The sequence below is a fragment of the Pelodiscus sinensis genome, chromosome 14, assembly GCF_049634645.1.
Source record: "Pelodiscus sinensis isolate JC-2024 chromosome 14, ASM4963464v1, whole genome shotgun sequence".
Taxonomy (NCBI): Eukaryota; Metazoa; Chordata; order Testudines; family Trionychidae; genus Pelodiscus; species Pelodiscus sinensis.
Genome location: NC_134724.1, coordinates 38,974,248 through 38,991,903, shown reverse-complemented (window position 1 = coordinate 38,991,903; position 17,656 = coordinate 38,974,248). Strand labels below are relative to the sequence as shown.

The 17,656-nt window shown below is 58.4% G+C and overlaps 1 protein-coding gene across 1 annotated transcript in view; it reads left to right on the top strand.

Moving 5' to 3' along the window:
* Positions 1–17,656, top strand: part of LOC102455550 (protein PML-like) — a 20,272-nt gene extending 2,616 nt beyond the window's left edge. Inside the window, exons 3-8 of the mRNA XM_075897578.1 lie at positions 323–903; positions 3,580–3,617; positions 6,227–6,470; positions 8,642–8,700; positions 9,876–10,014; positions 11,684–17,656. Of these exons, the coding sequence (XP_075753693.1) occupies positions 323–903; positions 3,580–3,617; positions 6,227–6,470; positions 8,642–8,700; positions 9,876–10,014; positions 11,684–12,507 (1,885 nt within the window). The 3' untranslated portion in view covers positions 12,508–17,656. The remainder of the gene's footprint in view (positions 1–322; positions 904–3,579; positions 3,618–6,226; positions 6,471–8,641; positions 8,701–9,875; positions 10,015–11,683) is intronic.

Genomic DNA, 17,656 nt, shown 5'->3' with positions numbered 1-17,656 from the left:
CTGGAGGGACTGGGATGTCTCTCGGAGGAGGAGGGGTGGCTGGGAATCAGCTGGCCCTGCCCTAGTCCAGGCCGTTGCCGGGCGAGGAGAGGGGAGCTCTGGACTCGCCACAGGTGCCGTGTTGGGAGGGGAGGCCTGTCCCTAGGAAGCCAGCGGGGCAGACAGCGCGTCACTCACTGCCGGGTGCAATGGCTCTCCCCAGCTGTGCTCCTGGCCACGTCCCAGCCCCGCCAGACGAAGGAGCCGGGCTTGGGACGGGTGTGCAGGGTCACCAGCAGAGTGGGGGAAGCATCGCTGCTTTCAATTGTACTGTCATCAACAGCATCTACTGCAGAGAGTGCCGGAAACCCATCTGCTGCATCTGTGCCCTGCTGGACAGCCGGCACGCGGGCAAGCACTGCGAGATCACGGAGGAAATCCAGCGGAGGCAGCGGGAGCTCGGCAGTGGGAGAGAGCAGCTGAAGAAGAGGGAGGGACTCTTCCAAGATGCCTACAGAAACCTGAAGAGCAAGGCTGAGGACCTGGACCTGGTGAGGAATGAAACCCAGGAGCTGATCCGGAAGAGGGTGGAGCAGATGGTGCAGCTGATCCAAGAGACGGGGCAGGAGCTGCTGGAGCAGGTGGGGAGGCGGCATGGCCTGGGGAAGGAGGAGCTGGAGGGGAAGCTGAGGCAGACGGAAGCCGTGCTCACAAGGATGGGGGCCGGCGAGCAGCTGGTGGAGAAGATGCATCTCTACGCGTCGGACCAGGAGGTGATGGACATGCATCCCCTCATCAAGGGCTCACTGGAGGAGCTCAGCAATCTGCAGCCCCCGGCGGCGGGAGCCAGTGTCCGGGCTGGGGACTTTGCCGAGTGCAAAGCCAGACTCCAAGCTCTGTTTGCAAGAGTGACCGGGGAGAGAGGTGAGCCGCATGTCTCTGTGCCGCTGGTTTGAGCCTGGGAGCGCCAGGGCCCTGACGGCTGCCAGGGCGGGATGGGGTGGGGCTGGGGACCTGGCACGTGGGACGCAGGCTGCTCGTGTCGCGTGGGGGTCACAGCGAGGAGGGAGAGTATTGCCTCGGGGGCAGGCACTGGTGCTATGGCAGGGACTGGAGGGCCGGTCGAGGTCGATGCAGATGGGCCCAGGCAGTTCCACACGGCCTGTGAGTTGTGATCACCCCGGCCCCGAAACCATCACGCTCTGCTCACCGTGGTCAGTCACTAGAGCAGGCTGGATGGGAGCGGACGGGGTTTGCCAGTCTTCCCTCTAGCCCTGCCCCTCTCCCTGGGGAGCTCGGCCAGCCAGGCGGGGAGCGACTGACAGGTGACCAGTCACGCAGGAGTCATGAGTGTGACTAGTGCAGCCGGGGGAGCAATGTGAGACCCGAAATGGGCCTGGCCAGACTCTCCCGTGAGTCCTGGGGGGGAGCAAAGGCACCGCTGCCCCTGGAATGGTCTGGACTTGCTCAGCCACGGCGGGGGGGGGGCAGAGGCCGGGGTTGGCAGGCCTGGGTGCTCTCCCTTGGCTGCACTCAGCGTGAAGTTTTACCCAGCCTGGCCCCCTCTCCCGTCCCAGCCCCCTCTCCCATCCTGGACCCCTCTCCCGGCCCATCCCGGTCCCCTCTCCCATCCCGGCCCCCTCTCCCGTCCCGGCCCCCTCTCCTGGCCTGGCCCTCTCTCCCATCCTGGACCCCTCTCCCGGTCCGGCCCGGCCCCCTCTCCCATCCTGGACCCCTCTCCCGGCCCATCCCGGTCCCCTCTCCCATCCCGGCCCCCTCTCCCGGCCTGGCCCTCTCTCCCATCCTGGACCCCTCTCCCGGTCCGGCCCGGCCCCCTCTCCCGGCCTGGCCCTCTCTCCCATCCCGGTCCCCTCTCCCATCCTGGCCCCCTTTCCTGTCCTGGCCCCCTCTCCCATCCCAGCCCCCTCTCCTGGCCCGGCCCCCTCTCCTGGCCTGCCCTCTTTCACGGCCAGGAGAGGGGGCCGGGATGGGAGAGGGGGCTGGGCCAGGAGAGGGGGCCGGGATGGGGGAGGGGGCTGGATCGGGAGTGGGGGCCGGGATGGGGGAGGGGGCTGGATCAGGAGTGGGGGCTGGGCCGGGACAGGAGGCCAGGATGGGGGAGGGGGCCGAGATGGGGAAGGGGGCCCGGCCAGAAGTGGGGTCCAGGCCGGTCTGGAAGAGGGGGCTGGGCAGGGAGAGGGGGCCAGGATGGGGAAGCGGGCCGGGCCGGGCCGGGAGAGGGCCAGCGACACAAGCGCAGATGCCAGAGCCTGACTGCGGCTGCTTCCCTCGAGAAAGAGCGTTAATATTCCCCTTGCTCGGCCTCGTGTCTCTGGGCGCTTTGGTCATTGTGGTGTCGGATGCTGCGTGTTTCCTTTCCCTTGTGTCCCTGAAAGGCATGTGCACCACAAAGGGTGGGCTTGTGTATAAGGAGGGTTAAGGTGACGTGGGCTCCATTCTCTCTGGGCAGGGCAGCCAATGGCGCTGTGCCTCAGTTTCCCCTCCGAATGGGGGTAACCGCACAGCCTGCGTCAGTCTGGGGGCAGACACAGCCGGTCGCACCCAGTGCCACGGGGCCCCTGCCTGGTGCTAGTGCCAGCAAAGAAGAGTCAGCATCTCCCCAGCGTGAGCCAGGCGCCTGCAGGAATCCAAAAGCCGCTGTGGAGCCAGTGGGGAGGTGGCAGCCCAGGCCTGGCCCCGGGATGCCGAACCTCCGGCCCCTGGCTGCACGCCGCTCCTGAGGGTGCCCGGCAGGCTGCCAAATGCCTTTGTACCTGAGATCCCGGTGGCCGTTTGCCACTCAGCCAATGGGAGCTGCGGGAAGCGGCGTGGGCTGGGCTCCCATTGGCCTGGAACCGGCGAACCGCGGCCAATGGGAGCGAGCGTTCCCGTAGCTGCTGAGGTAGGCACCCCTCTGGTGTCCCGCCCGGGGCTAACAACGAGGAGCCACGTGCAGCCCACGGGCCGGAGGTTCCCACCTCGGTCTAGCACACGTGGCCCCCAGAGCCAGGGCAGGAGTGACATGGGCACAGCAGGTCACCTCCCCCCTACACTCCTCTCTCCAGGTACAGCTCCCCGCCAGTGCGAGGGCGGGAGCCTGGCCCGCGTCGGCCGTGTGCAGCCCAGCCCCGCAGCGGGAGAAGCTGCTTGGGCCCGCGAGTGGCGGGGTGAGTCCAGGGCAGCAGGGAGGTCAGGGCCCTCCACCCGGTGCAGCTCCTGTGTGCAGGTCCTACCCACGGCAGCTTTTGGAGAAAGGGCTGCGCACGTGGGTGGCTCTTTGCCGTCACTCGGCGGGGCGCCTGTCAGTGATCTTGGAAGCCTATTGGATGGAGTCGTGGGCTGGGTGCTCCGCCTGGCCCTACCCTGACCCACTGGGCCAGTGTGTTGCCACTCAGTGCCTCAGTCTCCCCACCTTTGGCCTGGCCCAGCAGGGACATTCTTAAGTTGTCTTTCGAATGGAGAGAATGAGGCTGCTTTTGCAAAACTTTACTCATGAAAAATGGTGGCTCGGAGCCAGGGTTTGTTCTTAGCCAGAGCTGCTGTGCCCGTGCACGCCGGTGATGGCCTGCTGCCTCACTCGTTCTTTTCTGGTTTCGCTAGAAGCTGCTCCGGCGAGATCCACAGATACCTCCAGCAAGGTAAGACAGAGCTGTGCTTGTTCGGACAGGAGTGGGGATCACTTTGTGCACCGCTGGCAGGAATCCAAGCACAGCTCCAGGGGACTGGCTGCAGCGCAGTGCTGGTTAATACCCACCAGCCTCCTGCCTCAGCTTGTTTTTCATACAGGAAATTTGATCTAAGGTCCATTGTTCCCTCCGTTCCATCCCGTCCCTTGCCTCAAGGCTTGAGCACACAGCGTGCCAGAGGAGAGGGGTCGGTCACGCCGCCTGTCCCGAGAACATTCCAGCGTACACTGGCAGACGTGAGAAGTGAGGCAGGGCAGGCTGGGCTGGGGGCGTCTGTTTCCTCCCCCCTGCACGCACGTGGGATGCGAGGCTTGAGAAGCAGCGCAAGGGAGCTTGTGGGAAACGTGTGTTAGTGGGCGAGCCGTGTGGCGGCGGGAGGGGGGGGGAGACTAGGATGAGAACTACAGGAAGAGAAAACGTTGAGTAGGTTGGAGACTGGGAGTGAGCGGGAGCAGAGCGGGGAATATAAGAGCCGCACACAGCCCAAGGCAAAGACTCCAGTAAGAGGCGATCGTATAGACCCTGGCACAGGTGGGAGCACACCAGGGGACGGGTAACGTAACCCCCGGCTCTTATTGCCAGGGGGCTGGCGGAGGGACGCGGGAAGACAGCGCCGCGCAGTGGTGACACTGCCATACTGCATCCCGCCGCCAGGGGTCCAGGGCTGCTTTGCCTCACATTGGTATCGCCCAGGGGCCCTTCTCCTCCCATCGTTACCGTGCCATGGGGGAGTCAGGAGGGGAGGGGCACTTCAGAAGCAGGTAGCCTAGCACAGGGCTCATTTCCAGTATCCCCTGGGTCCCTCCTGCCCTTGTCTCACGTCCTCTGGCATCATCTTCATGAACGTTCTGCTCCACCTGGGGCTGCTCCTCTGCGGGTAACCGCCAGTCATCCCCGTTGGTCCCCATAGCCAACTGACGCCCCGTGGCTCAGCTAGGAGGGCGGCCCCGTGGCTGGGATTCCTGCTGCACACAGCTGCTCTCCTCCTCGTGCAGGCCAGACTGCCCTGGTTTGCCCCTTCTGAGCCCTCCTGCTGCTGGGAGCATGCTCAGCCAGGGCGAGGGGATGGGCCTCTTGGGCCCCAGGCAGATTGTTTGCCCTCGCCTTGCCTGTGCAGGACTAGTGCACCCTGTCCCGCTTACCCAGCACTTTTCACCAGTAGCTCTCAAAGCGCTGTGCAAAGGACGGCAGCAGCAGCATAGCCCATGTAAGATCTCACCAGCACGGGGAAGGGCTTCAGAGCTGACAGGCCTTCTTGCCCCTCCCGTGCTGCTCCTAGCCCAGCCACAGGATGCAGGAAGGACATGGATCACACACCATGGGAATATTCCAGCTGGGGCCATGACGGACTCATCGACTTTCCGATAGGCAAATGCTTCTCGGATAGTCCACAGTCCAGTCGACTAGTCGTGTCCCTCCCCTTGCTGTCTCTGTCAGAAAGAGGCAGCAAGGGGGGACAAGGAGGGGTATTTCAAAGCGGCAGCACCACGTGGAACCTGGGGCCAGACTCTGGGCTCCATGTGGCGCCACCGCTTTGAGACGCTGCCTGTAGCTCGGGGCCAGCTGGGCTGTCCCCAGGCTTCACGCGGCATTTCAAAGTGGCAGCGCTGCATGGAGCAGAGGGTCGGCTGGGGTCTCCTACTGACTCCTGGACTGCACTTGGCGCTGCCGCTTTGAAACGGCAGCTATCTGCGGAGTTTCAAAGCGGCAGGACCGCATGGAGCCCAGGATCGGCTGTCCCCAGATGATCCCAGACTCCATGCGGTGCTTTCGCCTTTGAAGTGTAGCAACAGCCCTATCGACTAATCGAATAGTCGATTCAAAATGCATCGACTATTTGATTAGTCAATTAGTCGCTATTTAACATCTGCAATTCCAGATTCTACTGCCTGGGATAGACGGGTGCACACAAGTGGTTCCTGACTAGGTGGACTTCTACTAACTGGCACTGGCCAGGGGATTTGGTTGTGTCTTTGGCTCTTTCCTCAACATGCGTAAAACGAGGGAAGCACACGCAGCACCACGGCTGCAAACGAGCATGTTTACTAGACCTCTCTCACGTGCATGGCCGCCCTACAGAGACAGACCACAGCCGAGACAGGGTCCTGATGGCTTCAGAAGGAAGTGCGGGTCACTGCTGGGGGTGGGGGATGCGAAATGCATGGGGGGCCGGAGGGAGGAAGGAGCCGGCTGAGGCGGCAGACGTACGTTCTCCCTAGGGCAGACTGTCCTGCTGTGAGGATGTAAATTGCCACTTCAGTTTCAATTCACAAAGTTATTGGCACTGAATTACCCAAGAGAAAAAACTAGCCATCCCGTCACTGACTGTGATGTGGGCCCACTGGCGGGTGGAGGCAGGAGCCTCCCATTTTCCATGTTTTGTGGGCCCGTCTCCAAGAACTGCTGTCCAGCCGTCTGGCCGTCCCCCCATTGCTGCGCTATGCCGGGGCCTCTCCTCGGACGGGCCCAGCCTGGGTAAGTGCAGGAACCCGGAGCCGTGCCACCTGCAAGGGGCCTGTCGGGCGTATTCCCAAGCTCTCAAGAGTCTGTGTCTTTGTCAGGCCCCTTCGCTGCCTCTCCCCACGAAGAGGAAAGGAGTCCAGACGGAGCCCCCTGCCAAGATGATTAAGACAGAAGCTGATGTAGGGGAAGGGGAGCAGTCGGCCAGCAAGCACCAGCAAGGTTTGCTGGAACAGCCTGGGACCAGCTGCTCAGCAGCAAGCAGCTCTTTCGGTGTGACCCACTTCAGAGCAGCCAAGGAAGCGGACTTGCTGAGGAACAACATCCATGAGCTATGTGAGCCAGGTAGGCAGAAGTGACCAGAGTCTTCCAAGGGTTTCACTTTGGCCATTGACATCAGTGAAGCCCCAGGAGACTCCAGAAACAAACGAGGGCCTAGGAGCCCTCAGCTGGAACACGGGGTGCAAGCCTGGTCGGCCAGGTTTCAGAGAGAGGCCTTAGGACGGGAACGGGGCAGAGAAGGGCCACGAGGCTGATCTGAGGAATGGGAAAGCTCCCCGGCGAGAGGCGACCAAAGAGCATCAAGGTGGACACAAGAACAAATGGATAGAAACTGGCCAACAATAACCTTAGGCTTGAAACGAGACGAAGGGTTGTAACCATCAGAGGAGGGAAGTTCTGGAGCAGCCTCCCAAGGGCAGCAGTGGGGGCAAAAAATCTCACTGGCTCCCAGACCGTGCTGGACCCGTTTCGGGAGGGGATGGTACGACGGGGCGGCCTGCGATGGCACGTGGCCCATCTGCCGGAGCGCAGAACTCCAGCGGCTGGGGGTGGGGCACTCGAGTTACTCCAGAGAGCTCTGTCCCAGGGCCCACGTGCCCAGGGTCTCGCTGACTGACGTCTTTGGGGTGGGGAAGGCGTTTCCCCTGGCTCAGATTGGCAGAAAATCCCGGGGGGCTTTGCCTTCCGCGGCAGTGTGGCCCCGGGGCACGTGTGGGTTTAACTCGTGTCAGCGGTGGGTTCTGTCACATGAGGCAAGGCGTTGGCAGCTCAGCCAGTGGGGGAGGTTCTGTGGCCTGTGCCATGGAGGAGCCAGACTAGATGATTCTTTCCGACCTTCAAGTCTGAGTCTATGAGAGATGCTTCTGGTGGGCAGTTAGAAAAGATCTTTTCTGAGTCACACTGATCTTTGGATTCCAGGGTCCCCTCCGTGTCACAGCTGATTGGTTCTGCCCTGACGCCCCAGCGTTCACCAGGCTGTGAGGTCGCAGGTAGCAGTCACAGGCCACGGGGACCGAAAACGAACCACCAAAAAGGCAAATTTGCCCTGGGCAAATCCCTCCCTTAGCCCGGGGTACTGAGCGCCTCACCTGAGCTGGGGCCTTCAGGAAGAAGGGGTAACGGAGAGAAACGATCTGGTCGGTGTGACACAGAAGATCAGGCTACTTAAGCCGATGGTTCCTTCTATCCTTCAACTATGAATGCCAGCTGCTAGCTAAGAGCCGAAATTTCCAGGGAACCTAAAGAAATGATCACCTGAAGAAGTGGGCTGTGCCCACGAAAGCTCATGATCCTTCTACATGTTTTGTTAGTCTCAAAGGGTATGTCTAGATCACATGCCTCTGCTGACAGGGGCATGTGAAATAGGCTACCCGACATCCTCAGTGAAGTGGGGATTTAAATATCCCCGGCTTCATTAAAATAAAAATGGCCGCCACGCTGTGCCGGCTCAGCTGATCGTCAGCACAGCGCGGCAGTCAAGACGTGGATCGGTCGACAGGGAACGCCTTTGTCGACTGCTCCTGTAAACCTCGTTTCACGAGGCATAAGGGAAATCTCAGCCTATTTGTTTGTTTTTATTCCTATTAGCCCTGGGTTTTTGTCCTCTCTCCTTCAGGGAATTTTGACAAATAGCAGGTGTGAATATTGAGGACTGTTGCATGGTGTGGAATCCCCTTTCCCCAGGCGATGTATGCATCTTGCGCACCCCAAATGCCAGCTTCCTTTCTCAGTTACCCTTAGATAACCATCAGAAAACCCAGTCCAAGGGGGAGCAGAATTAATCCCCCACGCTGAGTATTTGTTCAGATTCTGCACCCTTCTTCCCTTGTCATGTGAAGAGAAAACCTTCCACAGAAAGAGAGATTGAAAAGATGGGGACTCCTCGCCTTAGAGCGGAGCTGAATGAAAGGGGATGTGGCAGAGACCTACATAATTCTGAAAGGGACAGAGACTGTAGATGGGGCTGCTATTCGCCCAGTCTCATAATACAAGAGCAAAGGGACAGTCACAGGAGTTAGAAGCAGTAGGATTGAAATCCATATTTATTTTCAGTCTTTCTTTTGAATCTCTGCTAAGCTCTCGGTCTCCATGATCTCCTGTGGCGGTGAGTTCCACAGGCTAACTGTGCAGTGCGTGGCAAAGGAAGATCCCCACTCACACCCTCCAATCCCCAATCTCTTCCTTGCACTCCTGTGAGTGGCTCAGGAGTCTGACTTGCCTTTTGCTTCTTGCAGATGATTCCACAAGTTGTTTGGACAGCTCTGAAGGGGATGACAGCGATGCAGAGTCAGCGGTGAGTGAGGCACAGTGCCCAAGAGCACCACAGCGCCCAGGGCAGACGCCGGGAGCCTCCGCCAGTGCGGGCCCTCTCCGCTGGGACAAAGCAGACGCTGCCTGTGGGTGCGGGGCGCTGCCTGGAGGGCGCCCAGCATTTCGGCTGGTTGGAAAGGCGATGGGACGCCCTGGCCGGATTGGCAGAGCTAGTTACACACCTCACATTGCAGAGAGGCACCTTGTGGTTTACCAAAGCACTTTGGGGTTTCTCTTCCCTGCAGTCAGCCGGGGCTCTTCCCTCCACATTGCCCCCCCCCTCCCTGGCCCCCGGACTGACTGGGGCTGCAGGTGTACTGCCTGGCCACAAAGGGCCCCCACCCACCAGGCTGCTGAAAGTCCCATTGGTGCAGGGCCGGCGGGCTCTAAGTGTGGACACGTCGCCCAGCTCCTAGAGGAGGGCCCCGTGCGGGAACCACAGCCGACGGGAGCTGGGGGGCAGCGCCTGTGGGCACAGGCAACTGCAGAGCTGCCTAGGCATCCCTGCATCCAGGAGCCGAGGGGCCTGTCTCCACTTCCAGGGAGGCGCTGCCCAGCTCACGCCCTGAGACGTGTGAGCCGAGTGAGCCAAGGTGGGGGAGAGCGACTGACAGGGGAGGGGGCGGAGTCTTGGGAGAAGGGGCGGGGCAGCAGGCAGGGCAAGGGTGCATGGTTTTTGCAGTTAGAAAGCTGCCAGCCCTGTTCCTCAGTGTACACCCGGTCTTGCTAGCCCAGCTGGGCAGTGGCTGAGCGCCTGGGCGCTGCTTTCCCTGAGGCAATAACACACCTGCTTTGCAGCTAACCCACTCCAGAGCCGATGGTCCTCCACTGCCTTCCCACAATCCCCTTGTGCCCCACAGCATGGAGAAGGTCTCTCCCAGCTCTCTGGGCAGAATCACAGGGCAGCATAGCCCCTCCCTCCACACATGGGAGCACAGCGCCCTGAGCACCCAGGAACCTCGCCCCTCCATAGGCCTGTGCAGCTCACACCAGGCGAGGCTCACCTGGGAGCTCAGACCTGGGGCGGCCGCCCGGATGAGTCTGCAGCAACCACAGAGCCTTGGGGAGCTGGAGGGGAACTAGAGGCTGTGAGTTCCCTGGGCTGATTCTCTGGGCTCTTTTGGAGCCTTTGACACCCATCTCCGTTCCCTTCTCCAGGACTCCAGTCTGCTGGATGACATCAACAGCTTCAGTTGTGGGAGCAGCGAGGGAGACCTCCCGGCCTTTGCTGCCAGCAGCCCGCGGGCGCTCGACACCAGACAAGCCTCCCTGCTCTTCTTTGACCTCCAGTTCTTGCGTAAGACCCGGGAATGGATGCTGCAAAGTCAAACACCAAGGCTACGTCTAGACTGGCAGGATTTTCCACAAATGCTTTTAACGGAAAAGTTTTCCGTTAAAAGCATTTGTGGAAAAGAGCGTCTAGATTGGCGCAGACGCTTTTCCGCAAAAGCACTTTTTGTAGAAAAGCGTCCGTGTCAATCTAGATGCGCTTTTTCACAAAAAAGCCCCAATCGCCATTTTTGCGATCGGGGCTTTTTTGCGCAAAACAAATCTGAGCTGTCTGCACTGGCCCTTTTGCGCAAAAGCTTTGTGCAAAAGGACTTTTGCCCGAACGGGAGCAGCATCGTATTTCCGCAAGAAGCACTGATTTCAGACAGTAGGAAGTCAGTGCTCTTGCGGAAATTCAAGCGGCCAGTGTAGACAGCTGGCAAGTTTTTCTGCAAAAGCAATTGCTTTTGCGGAAAAACTTGTCAGTCTAGACACAGCCCAAGGCTCTGTCTACACTGCAGGAAGAGTTGGAAAAAGGGAGGCAAATTGCGTATCTTTTCCCGCTTTCCTTCCGAAAGAGGCTTTTCCGACACAGGGCCAAACGCCAGGGGAAAACCCTCTTCCGGGTCATTCCTTCTTCCTCGTAGAACGAGGTTTACAGGGATGCAGAAAAACGTGTCTGCTCTTCAAAAACACGTTCAGAAAAACAGACGCATTCCTTGGACTTGGCAGTGTTTTTTGGGGTGCCTCTGGTACCCCGGGAAAACTCTGCGGTGTAGATGCCCTACGGAGGGGGAGGACAGGCCAGAGGCCATGGGTCTCCCTGGCTCTGCTGGGGAGATGACCACCTGCCATGTCCCCGCTAGGGTGCAGCAGCAGGCTTCCCACGGCGAGGCGAGGCGAGGCAGCCCTGCTGCTGGAGGGGCTCCAAGACTTTGTCTGCACTGCAGGGCTTTTGCGCAAGAAGCTTTTATCGGAAGAGATCTTCTGCAAAAACGTCTTGCGCACGAGAGCGTCTACACTGCATGGACACTCTGCACAAGAAAGTTCTGCTGGGCGTTCCCAGAACGGCCAGCAGCGCACCTGTGCTTTTTGTGGTTGGCTCTTTTTGCACAAGAAACCCTTGTTGAGCATCCACACGCACCTTCTTGTGCAAGAACTCTTGTGCAAAAAGGACTTATTCCTCGTAGAAGGAGGCCTTCTGGTCTGTCGCCTGACTAGATTTTCTCGTGCAAAAACGCACTTCAGGTGTCGACGCTCCACCGGTTTTTGCACAAAAGCTTTGTAGTGCAGACATAGCCCAAGTCCACGAGGCCATGAATGGAAGGATGGTCAGCGGCAAGCGGCTGGTGCATCTGCCACGTGGTCAGGCAGGGCTCTAGGTTAACAGCCTCCAGGCTCCCGGAGCAGCCCTCCCCTTCCAGAAGTGACACCGTCGAGTGAGGAAGAGCCCTTTCCCCTCTCCCAGGAACACCTGCGGGGCCAGGGCAAGGGCTGTGCTGGGGACGGGTTAGCTGAAGTGCCCTGGAAGAGGCAAGCTAGGCGTGGGGGGTCAGATGCTGCTTGGGGAGGGCTCTGAGGGGCCAGATCCCCCGTTGCTGTAATCGCTGTAGCCCCATTAAAGCCCATCGTTTTGCCGGGTGAGGCCCACGCCCAGTGGTCAAGTTCCCCTGACAGATTCTGTCTTTCACTCCCAGAAGCAAACAGGATCCTGCAGCTGGCCGTGGTGGATGGAGAAAAGAGCTTCGCCGTCTTGATCCAGCCGATGGCCTCTTTGCCTGACTTGATCTCAAAAGGCGGCATCTGTGAGATTGGCGTGAAGTCCTTGTTCCACCACCTCTGCTCTGTCCACAAGCCTGTGTTAGCAGGATACGGTCTCTGGTCTGCAGCCCTGCCTGTGCTCTTTCAGTCCTTGGCTCTCCTGGGCAGGAAGGAAGAGTTTTGCGCAGCTGTCTCTGGTTTCCTGGATGTCTTGCCCCTGATTAAAGAGAAGATCCCCAGGACTGGGAACCACAAACTGAAGACCCTGGCCAGCACCTACCTCTGGCGGCAGCTCAATGACAGCAGCCCGATGGAGAACGCCAAGGCCCTGCGGGATCTGTGTGTCATTCTGGAGCTGGACCCCCTGCAGGATGCAAGGCCTGTGCTCACCTGCTCTCACCTGGACTGTTACACTTCCCTGCAGCCCTTGCTGAGTGAGAAACTTCTCACCAAGCCTTCGGTGCAGACGCTGTCCCTGCACAATGTGAGCCTTCCCCAGCTCCGCTCCTTATACCTCCGGGACCCTGAGAAAGGGCTGCAGAAGTTCTGCCGGGTCTTCAATTCTCGGCTGCAGAGCTCCGAGAATAAAATCCGAAAGCTGAGTAAGATCAAAGCCCATTTCCAAAGTCCACAGCCCTCAGCTGGCCCCCAAGCAGCAGCAGCGGCACCAGCAGCAGCAACACTAGCAGCAGCAGCAACACTAGCAGCAGCAGCAGCAACAGCAGTAGCAGCAGCAGCAAAGAGAGAGACAGACTGGTGAGGCACATCTCCAGCGCAGGCAGATCTCCATCTGTGGCCCCTCGGGTGCAGGGCTGAGTGGCAGCATGGAGCTCTCAGGTCCAGGCAGCTTCCCGCTTTGCAGTTTGGCCCATTAGCCAGAGCAGGGCCTGCTGCAGGGCTCACATCTCAATTTAAACTACGGATTTCAGGGATGCTTGGATCAGGGCTTGGGGGTGCGGGGGGACTCTCCCCCTCCCTTTTATATATTTCAGGTACAAAACTCTCTTCGGGTGAAGTTCATAGGGCACTCACCTAGGACTTGGCTCTACCACAGACCTCCTGTAGCCACGCTCTGCCTCAGTTTCCCATCTGCCCTGCCCCGCCTCACCGGCGTGTTAGGAGGAGGTGGCTGTGTCCGGGGGCCTGAGAAGGGCCCAAGGCAGACCGAGCCAGTGGCCTGAGGACATGCTGCCTGTCAGGGACGGTGGAGTTAAAAGCCCCTGAAGCACTGGACCCCCAGTGGGGCAGAGCGGAGGCTGCAGCTCCGAGCAGGCTCAGGGAGGCATTAATCCGACGGAGCTGCCCCGGGTGGAGCCGCCCCAGGGGAGAGCACAGCCAAGGCCTGCGTGGATGTTCTGGTTCCTCACACCACTCTGGTGTGCGGCTGCATGGGCGCCGTGTCCCTCGGCTCCGCGGCCTGTGCGGAGAGCTGGGCACCCCAACGCCTTTGTGGGTTCGGGCCCACATGGCAGAGCGGGGAGCCTGTCCGGCCACCACTCGCTTGTATTCACTGTCGCCCCAGCCTGCAGGGCACATCACATCTCTGCAGTGAGATGCACAGAAGAGTCTGTGGTTGAGTCCAGAGGGGGCTTGGTGCCCTCTCGTGGGCCTGGCCTGCCCTCTGTGGCTGGGACTGTCAGCAGCACACGGGACGAGGGGGCTTTGTATTTAAAAGCAGAATAAAGCGGAACGCCTTTGCGCCCCTCTCGATGTGCAGCCTGGGCCCTCCAAGCTCCGGCTCCCAGGGCCTGCGGAGCTCAGGGCAAGTTGGCAGCTTCGTTCCCTGCAGGGCCTGGCCCACCATCCTCTTTGTGTTTTCCTACTGACCGGGGCAGGGACTCCATTGTCACTGGGCTGTGTGCAGTCACGTAGCACAGTGAACAGGCCCGGCCCCATATCCCAAGCCCCAGGTGTGGGGGGAGGGGAGAGTTGGCTCCACATGAACACCTAAACGCTGCCGTGGGCCCGCTCCGAGTGACACCGCCGGGCAGCACCGTGGCAACCCGCCTGACGCTGTTCGGGCTCCGCAGACAGGCCGAGCGAGTCTCGCCGCCCTCCAGGAGTCACAGGGCTCTCTGGGACTGTGGCCTTTCGGCGGGTCACCCATCGCCCGTTACGCCCCCCAGGGGCTGAGCGGCACCGGCCTGGGGACCTCGGCAGTAGTGGCCAGGCTGCACAACACAGGGGCTGCCTTGGAGGCCCTGAGCCTACAGGTGCTGCACTTAGGGAGAGATTCCCCAATGCGAGGCCTCCAGGCAAAGCAGGTGCCGCGCGTGGCAGACGGCTGCGTAACGAGCCCCGGCGAGGGCTCCGAAAGCTGGGGGCGTACGGGCCAGTGGAGAAATGGTGCTTTCTGTGGAATGGAGAGTGACACGCCTCCTGCCCAATAGGAGCCGACTTGCTCCCCCAGCCTCCCTCCCAAGCCCCCTCCGTGCCCCACCCCGCCTCTTCCGGAGCCATGCCATCCCCCCCGGGAGCGCCTGACCCTCGCTCCTCCGCCTGCGCACTGTGTGAGTAATGGCTCGGTGCAGGGTTTGGCTGGCTGGAGCCCGTGGGTGCCCAGGCGTGGCCGGGAGCGGCTGGGCCAGCGGCTGCATGAGCACAGCTGCTTCCCCTGTCGGCGGGGAGCAGTCACACTCAGAAGTGCCCTGTGCCCAGACGAGGCACTGCCACACGTGCCAATGCTGTGTCTAGCCGCGAGATAAGGCCAGGAGGCTCCGGAGACAACCACAATAGCAGCTGGGCCTGTTTTCTCCTCTGAGCGGCAGGCGGTTCCCACAGGCCAGCGGGGGCTGCGGCACCTGCTGGGAGCAGAACAGAAGTGGCCGTGTTGCCATCGGGGCAGGGGAGAGCTTGGCACAGAGCGGAGAACAATGTGGGTCTGCACACACATGGGAAACGCAGCTGTCTCCCGGCACAGGAGACAGGTCAGCAGCCCGCTACAGCAGAGCTCTGGTCACAAAGGAGGCAGCAAATTTCCTGCAAAGCATTTTCCTTGAGCAAGATCATAAATAACTGACTCAAACCTGGGCTTGTCCGATCGCAGGAGCACCCTGTGGGCTGCAAAGCAGTCCCTCCCACTGCGCCCCCCGTGCAGGGCACCATGACACCAAATTGCCCCAAATGCATGGTCCCCCACCCCCATCCCCCACAGGGCCGTCCCTAAGCAGATGATTAAGGTGGATCAGGATGAATTTTTGCATGTAGAAATTAAGACCCTTGGTCCAGTTGCTAACAGCCAGAATGTTTCTGCAGACAATGGATCCACAGACTTTGCTTTGGAAAGATCCAATGTGGGTAGCTCAAAGAAGGTTGTGGAGGAAGTGAAAACTGTCAGGGAATTGGAAGAGGCCTGTGAGAACCAAGTGGTTGTGCTTCGCCAGTTGTTGGGACAGGAAGGTCTCCGTGTTAATTCTTGGAGTGAACACTCTGGCTCAGGCTCAGCGGGAAGACTGGGGAGCTGAGTGAGCCGAGCAGAACAGCTGGGCAGTAAATCTCTGGAGAGTGCAAGGGGTGGCAAGTAAACTCTCCTTGCTAGACACTCAGCTGGGGAAAACTTGCCTGTAGCTGTTAGAAATGAGGCCAGACCCAGCCAGCCAATGGAGTCTGGTATGCAAGTGAGCTCAGGATTTGTCAGCGGGACGGGGAGGAAGGAAAAACTTAATCTTGCAAAGGGGAAGCCGCAGCTTAACCCTAAAAAGCCAAACCCTCAAGGGTATTGAAGAGAAGGCACAGCAGAACAAAAAGCCTCATAAATGTACATTGCAACAACGTTCGTGGTGTTCATGCCAATGCTAACTTTTGCGGCTAGTGTGTGGCAGGTGCCAAAATTTTCAAAAATGTACAAAGTGCCTGATTTATTGGAAAACCCCTCGAACCTGTTACGAATGATACATAAATACACTGTGTTAAAAGACCTTGTGATACTGATACGTCCATGCTAGTTCCTGTTTATATTCTGCTTCTATTACTGGCCAACTCCTGGCTCGTCAACATAACTGTGTTAAAATTGCACACCACTTTCAAAACGCTGGGACTTGATGTAGTCTGGCCACTTGGTAAACTGGTTCAAAAGCAGCAACAATCTTTGATGGCAAACATCAGAAAAGCTTCGTGGTCTCTCTTGGACCAGTCCTACTCTTCAAAGCAAGAGACGCCCGTGCAGAAAACAAACAGCAGCCAACTGGCAGTCTCTCTGGTGGCGTGCTCTGGCTATGGAGCAGAGAGAACACTATGGCCCGAGGGCCAGGGAAGAGCAGGCATGCTGAGGCACATTCATTATAATCTTAGCTTGCTTTGCTCTCACAGTCATAACATTCTCCAGCCTGTAAGAATATCTACAGCATTTGTGGCGATGGCTTCCGGGGGGGGAGTGAATGTTATGGGTTGTTTCTACAGCATTAAAACGCAATTTCCTTTTAATTTACTACTACTTTGCATTTCCCTTGCTTTCATTAAGTTAGGAAGACAGAAATGGATCAGATATCGTGTGCCATTCCTAATGCTGAATACCACAATCCATCACATTGCTCAAGTGTTGTTGGATTCAAAGTTTGTTTGGATTTTAGCCTTTGGGGAAGGCTCTGTAGTCAAGCTTTTATCACACGATGCTAAAGGAAATAAACAGCCTGGAGCATAATAAATGGCAAAATATTCCACTATTCAATTTGGGGAAGCTTGCTGTCTCACAGTGATAGATCATGCAATTTAGTACCCAGGCAAGAATACAGAAAAGATGTTCTATTTCTCCTGCAGAGTGGCTTAGTAATTCTCTGGGTTGTAATGAAATGATGCCTAGATCGTCCTAGTCTGCATGGGACATAAAAATAAAACGTTATTTTTAATAAAACATTAATCCTGTAACTAGTGAGAGGTGGCAGCTTTAGTTATGCTAATTTTTCCTTGGAGTAAATCAGATCTACTGAGTCTAAATTAGAAACCCCCTCTCTCTCAGGTCATCTGAGTCCATTCCCCGGCTACTGCTGGATTGTTTCCTATTGGGAACTGTTCACTAACATGCTCACTTCCTCTTTGAGACTCTTGCTTGTTTTGGTTTATCATAGAATCTTAGACTCCTAGAACTGGCAGGAACCTCGAGAGGTCATCAAGTCCAGTCCCCTGCCCTCACGGCAGGACCAAGCACCTTCTAGATCATCTCGGAAAGGTGTGTCTCTAACCTGCTCTTAAATATCTCCAGTGATGGAGATTCCACAGCCTCCCTAGGCAACTTATTCCAGGGTTAAACCATCCCAGAACTGGACAAAATTCTACAGCTGAAGCCTAATCAGTGCAGAGTAGAGTAGAAGAATGACTTCTCGTGTCTTGCTCACAACACACCTGGGAATGTAGCCAAGAATCGTGTTTGCTTTTTAAGCAACAGTCTCTCAGGGTACGTCTACACTACAACGTTAATTCGAACTAACTTAGTTCGAATTAGTTAATTCGAACTAAGCTAATTCGAACTAACGGATCCAGACTAAAAAACTAGTTCGAATTAGCGTTTTGCTAATTCGAACTAGCATGTCCACATTAAGTGGACCCTGAACCAGGCTTAAGGATGGCCGGAAGCAGTGCCGGCAGGGCATCAGAGGAGGACTTAGAGCGTGGAGATGCTGTCTCAGGCTAGCCGAGGGCTGTGCTTAAAGGGACCTGACCCCCACCCCAGACAGACAGTTCTCAGGGGTGTCCCGCTTGCAAAGCAGTCCTGGCTTGGATTGTCCGGACTACCCACACTGGGCACATCACACCACTCGGCCATCAGCCCGGCTGCACTTGCCGCAGGCTGCCATCTGAGGAGAGGGGGCAATCGGGGGGCTGCAGGAGAGCTTCCACCCCCAAAAGCCCGCAGAGCCAGCCCAGTCCTCCCCATCGGGGGCTCGTACCCCATTCCTCCCTCACCTCCTTCCACT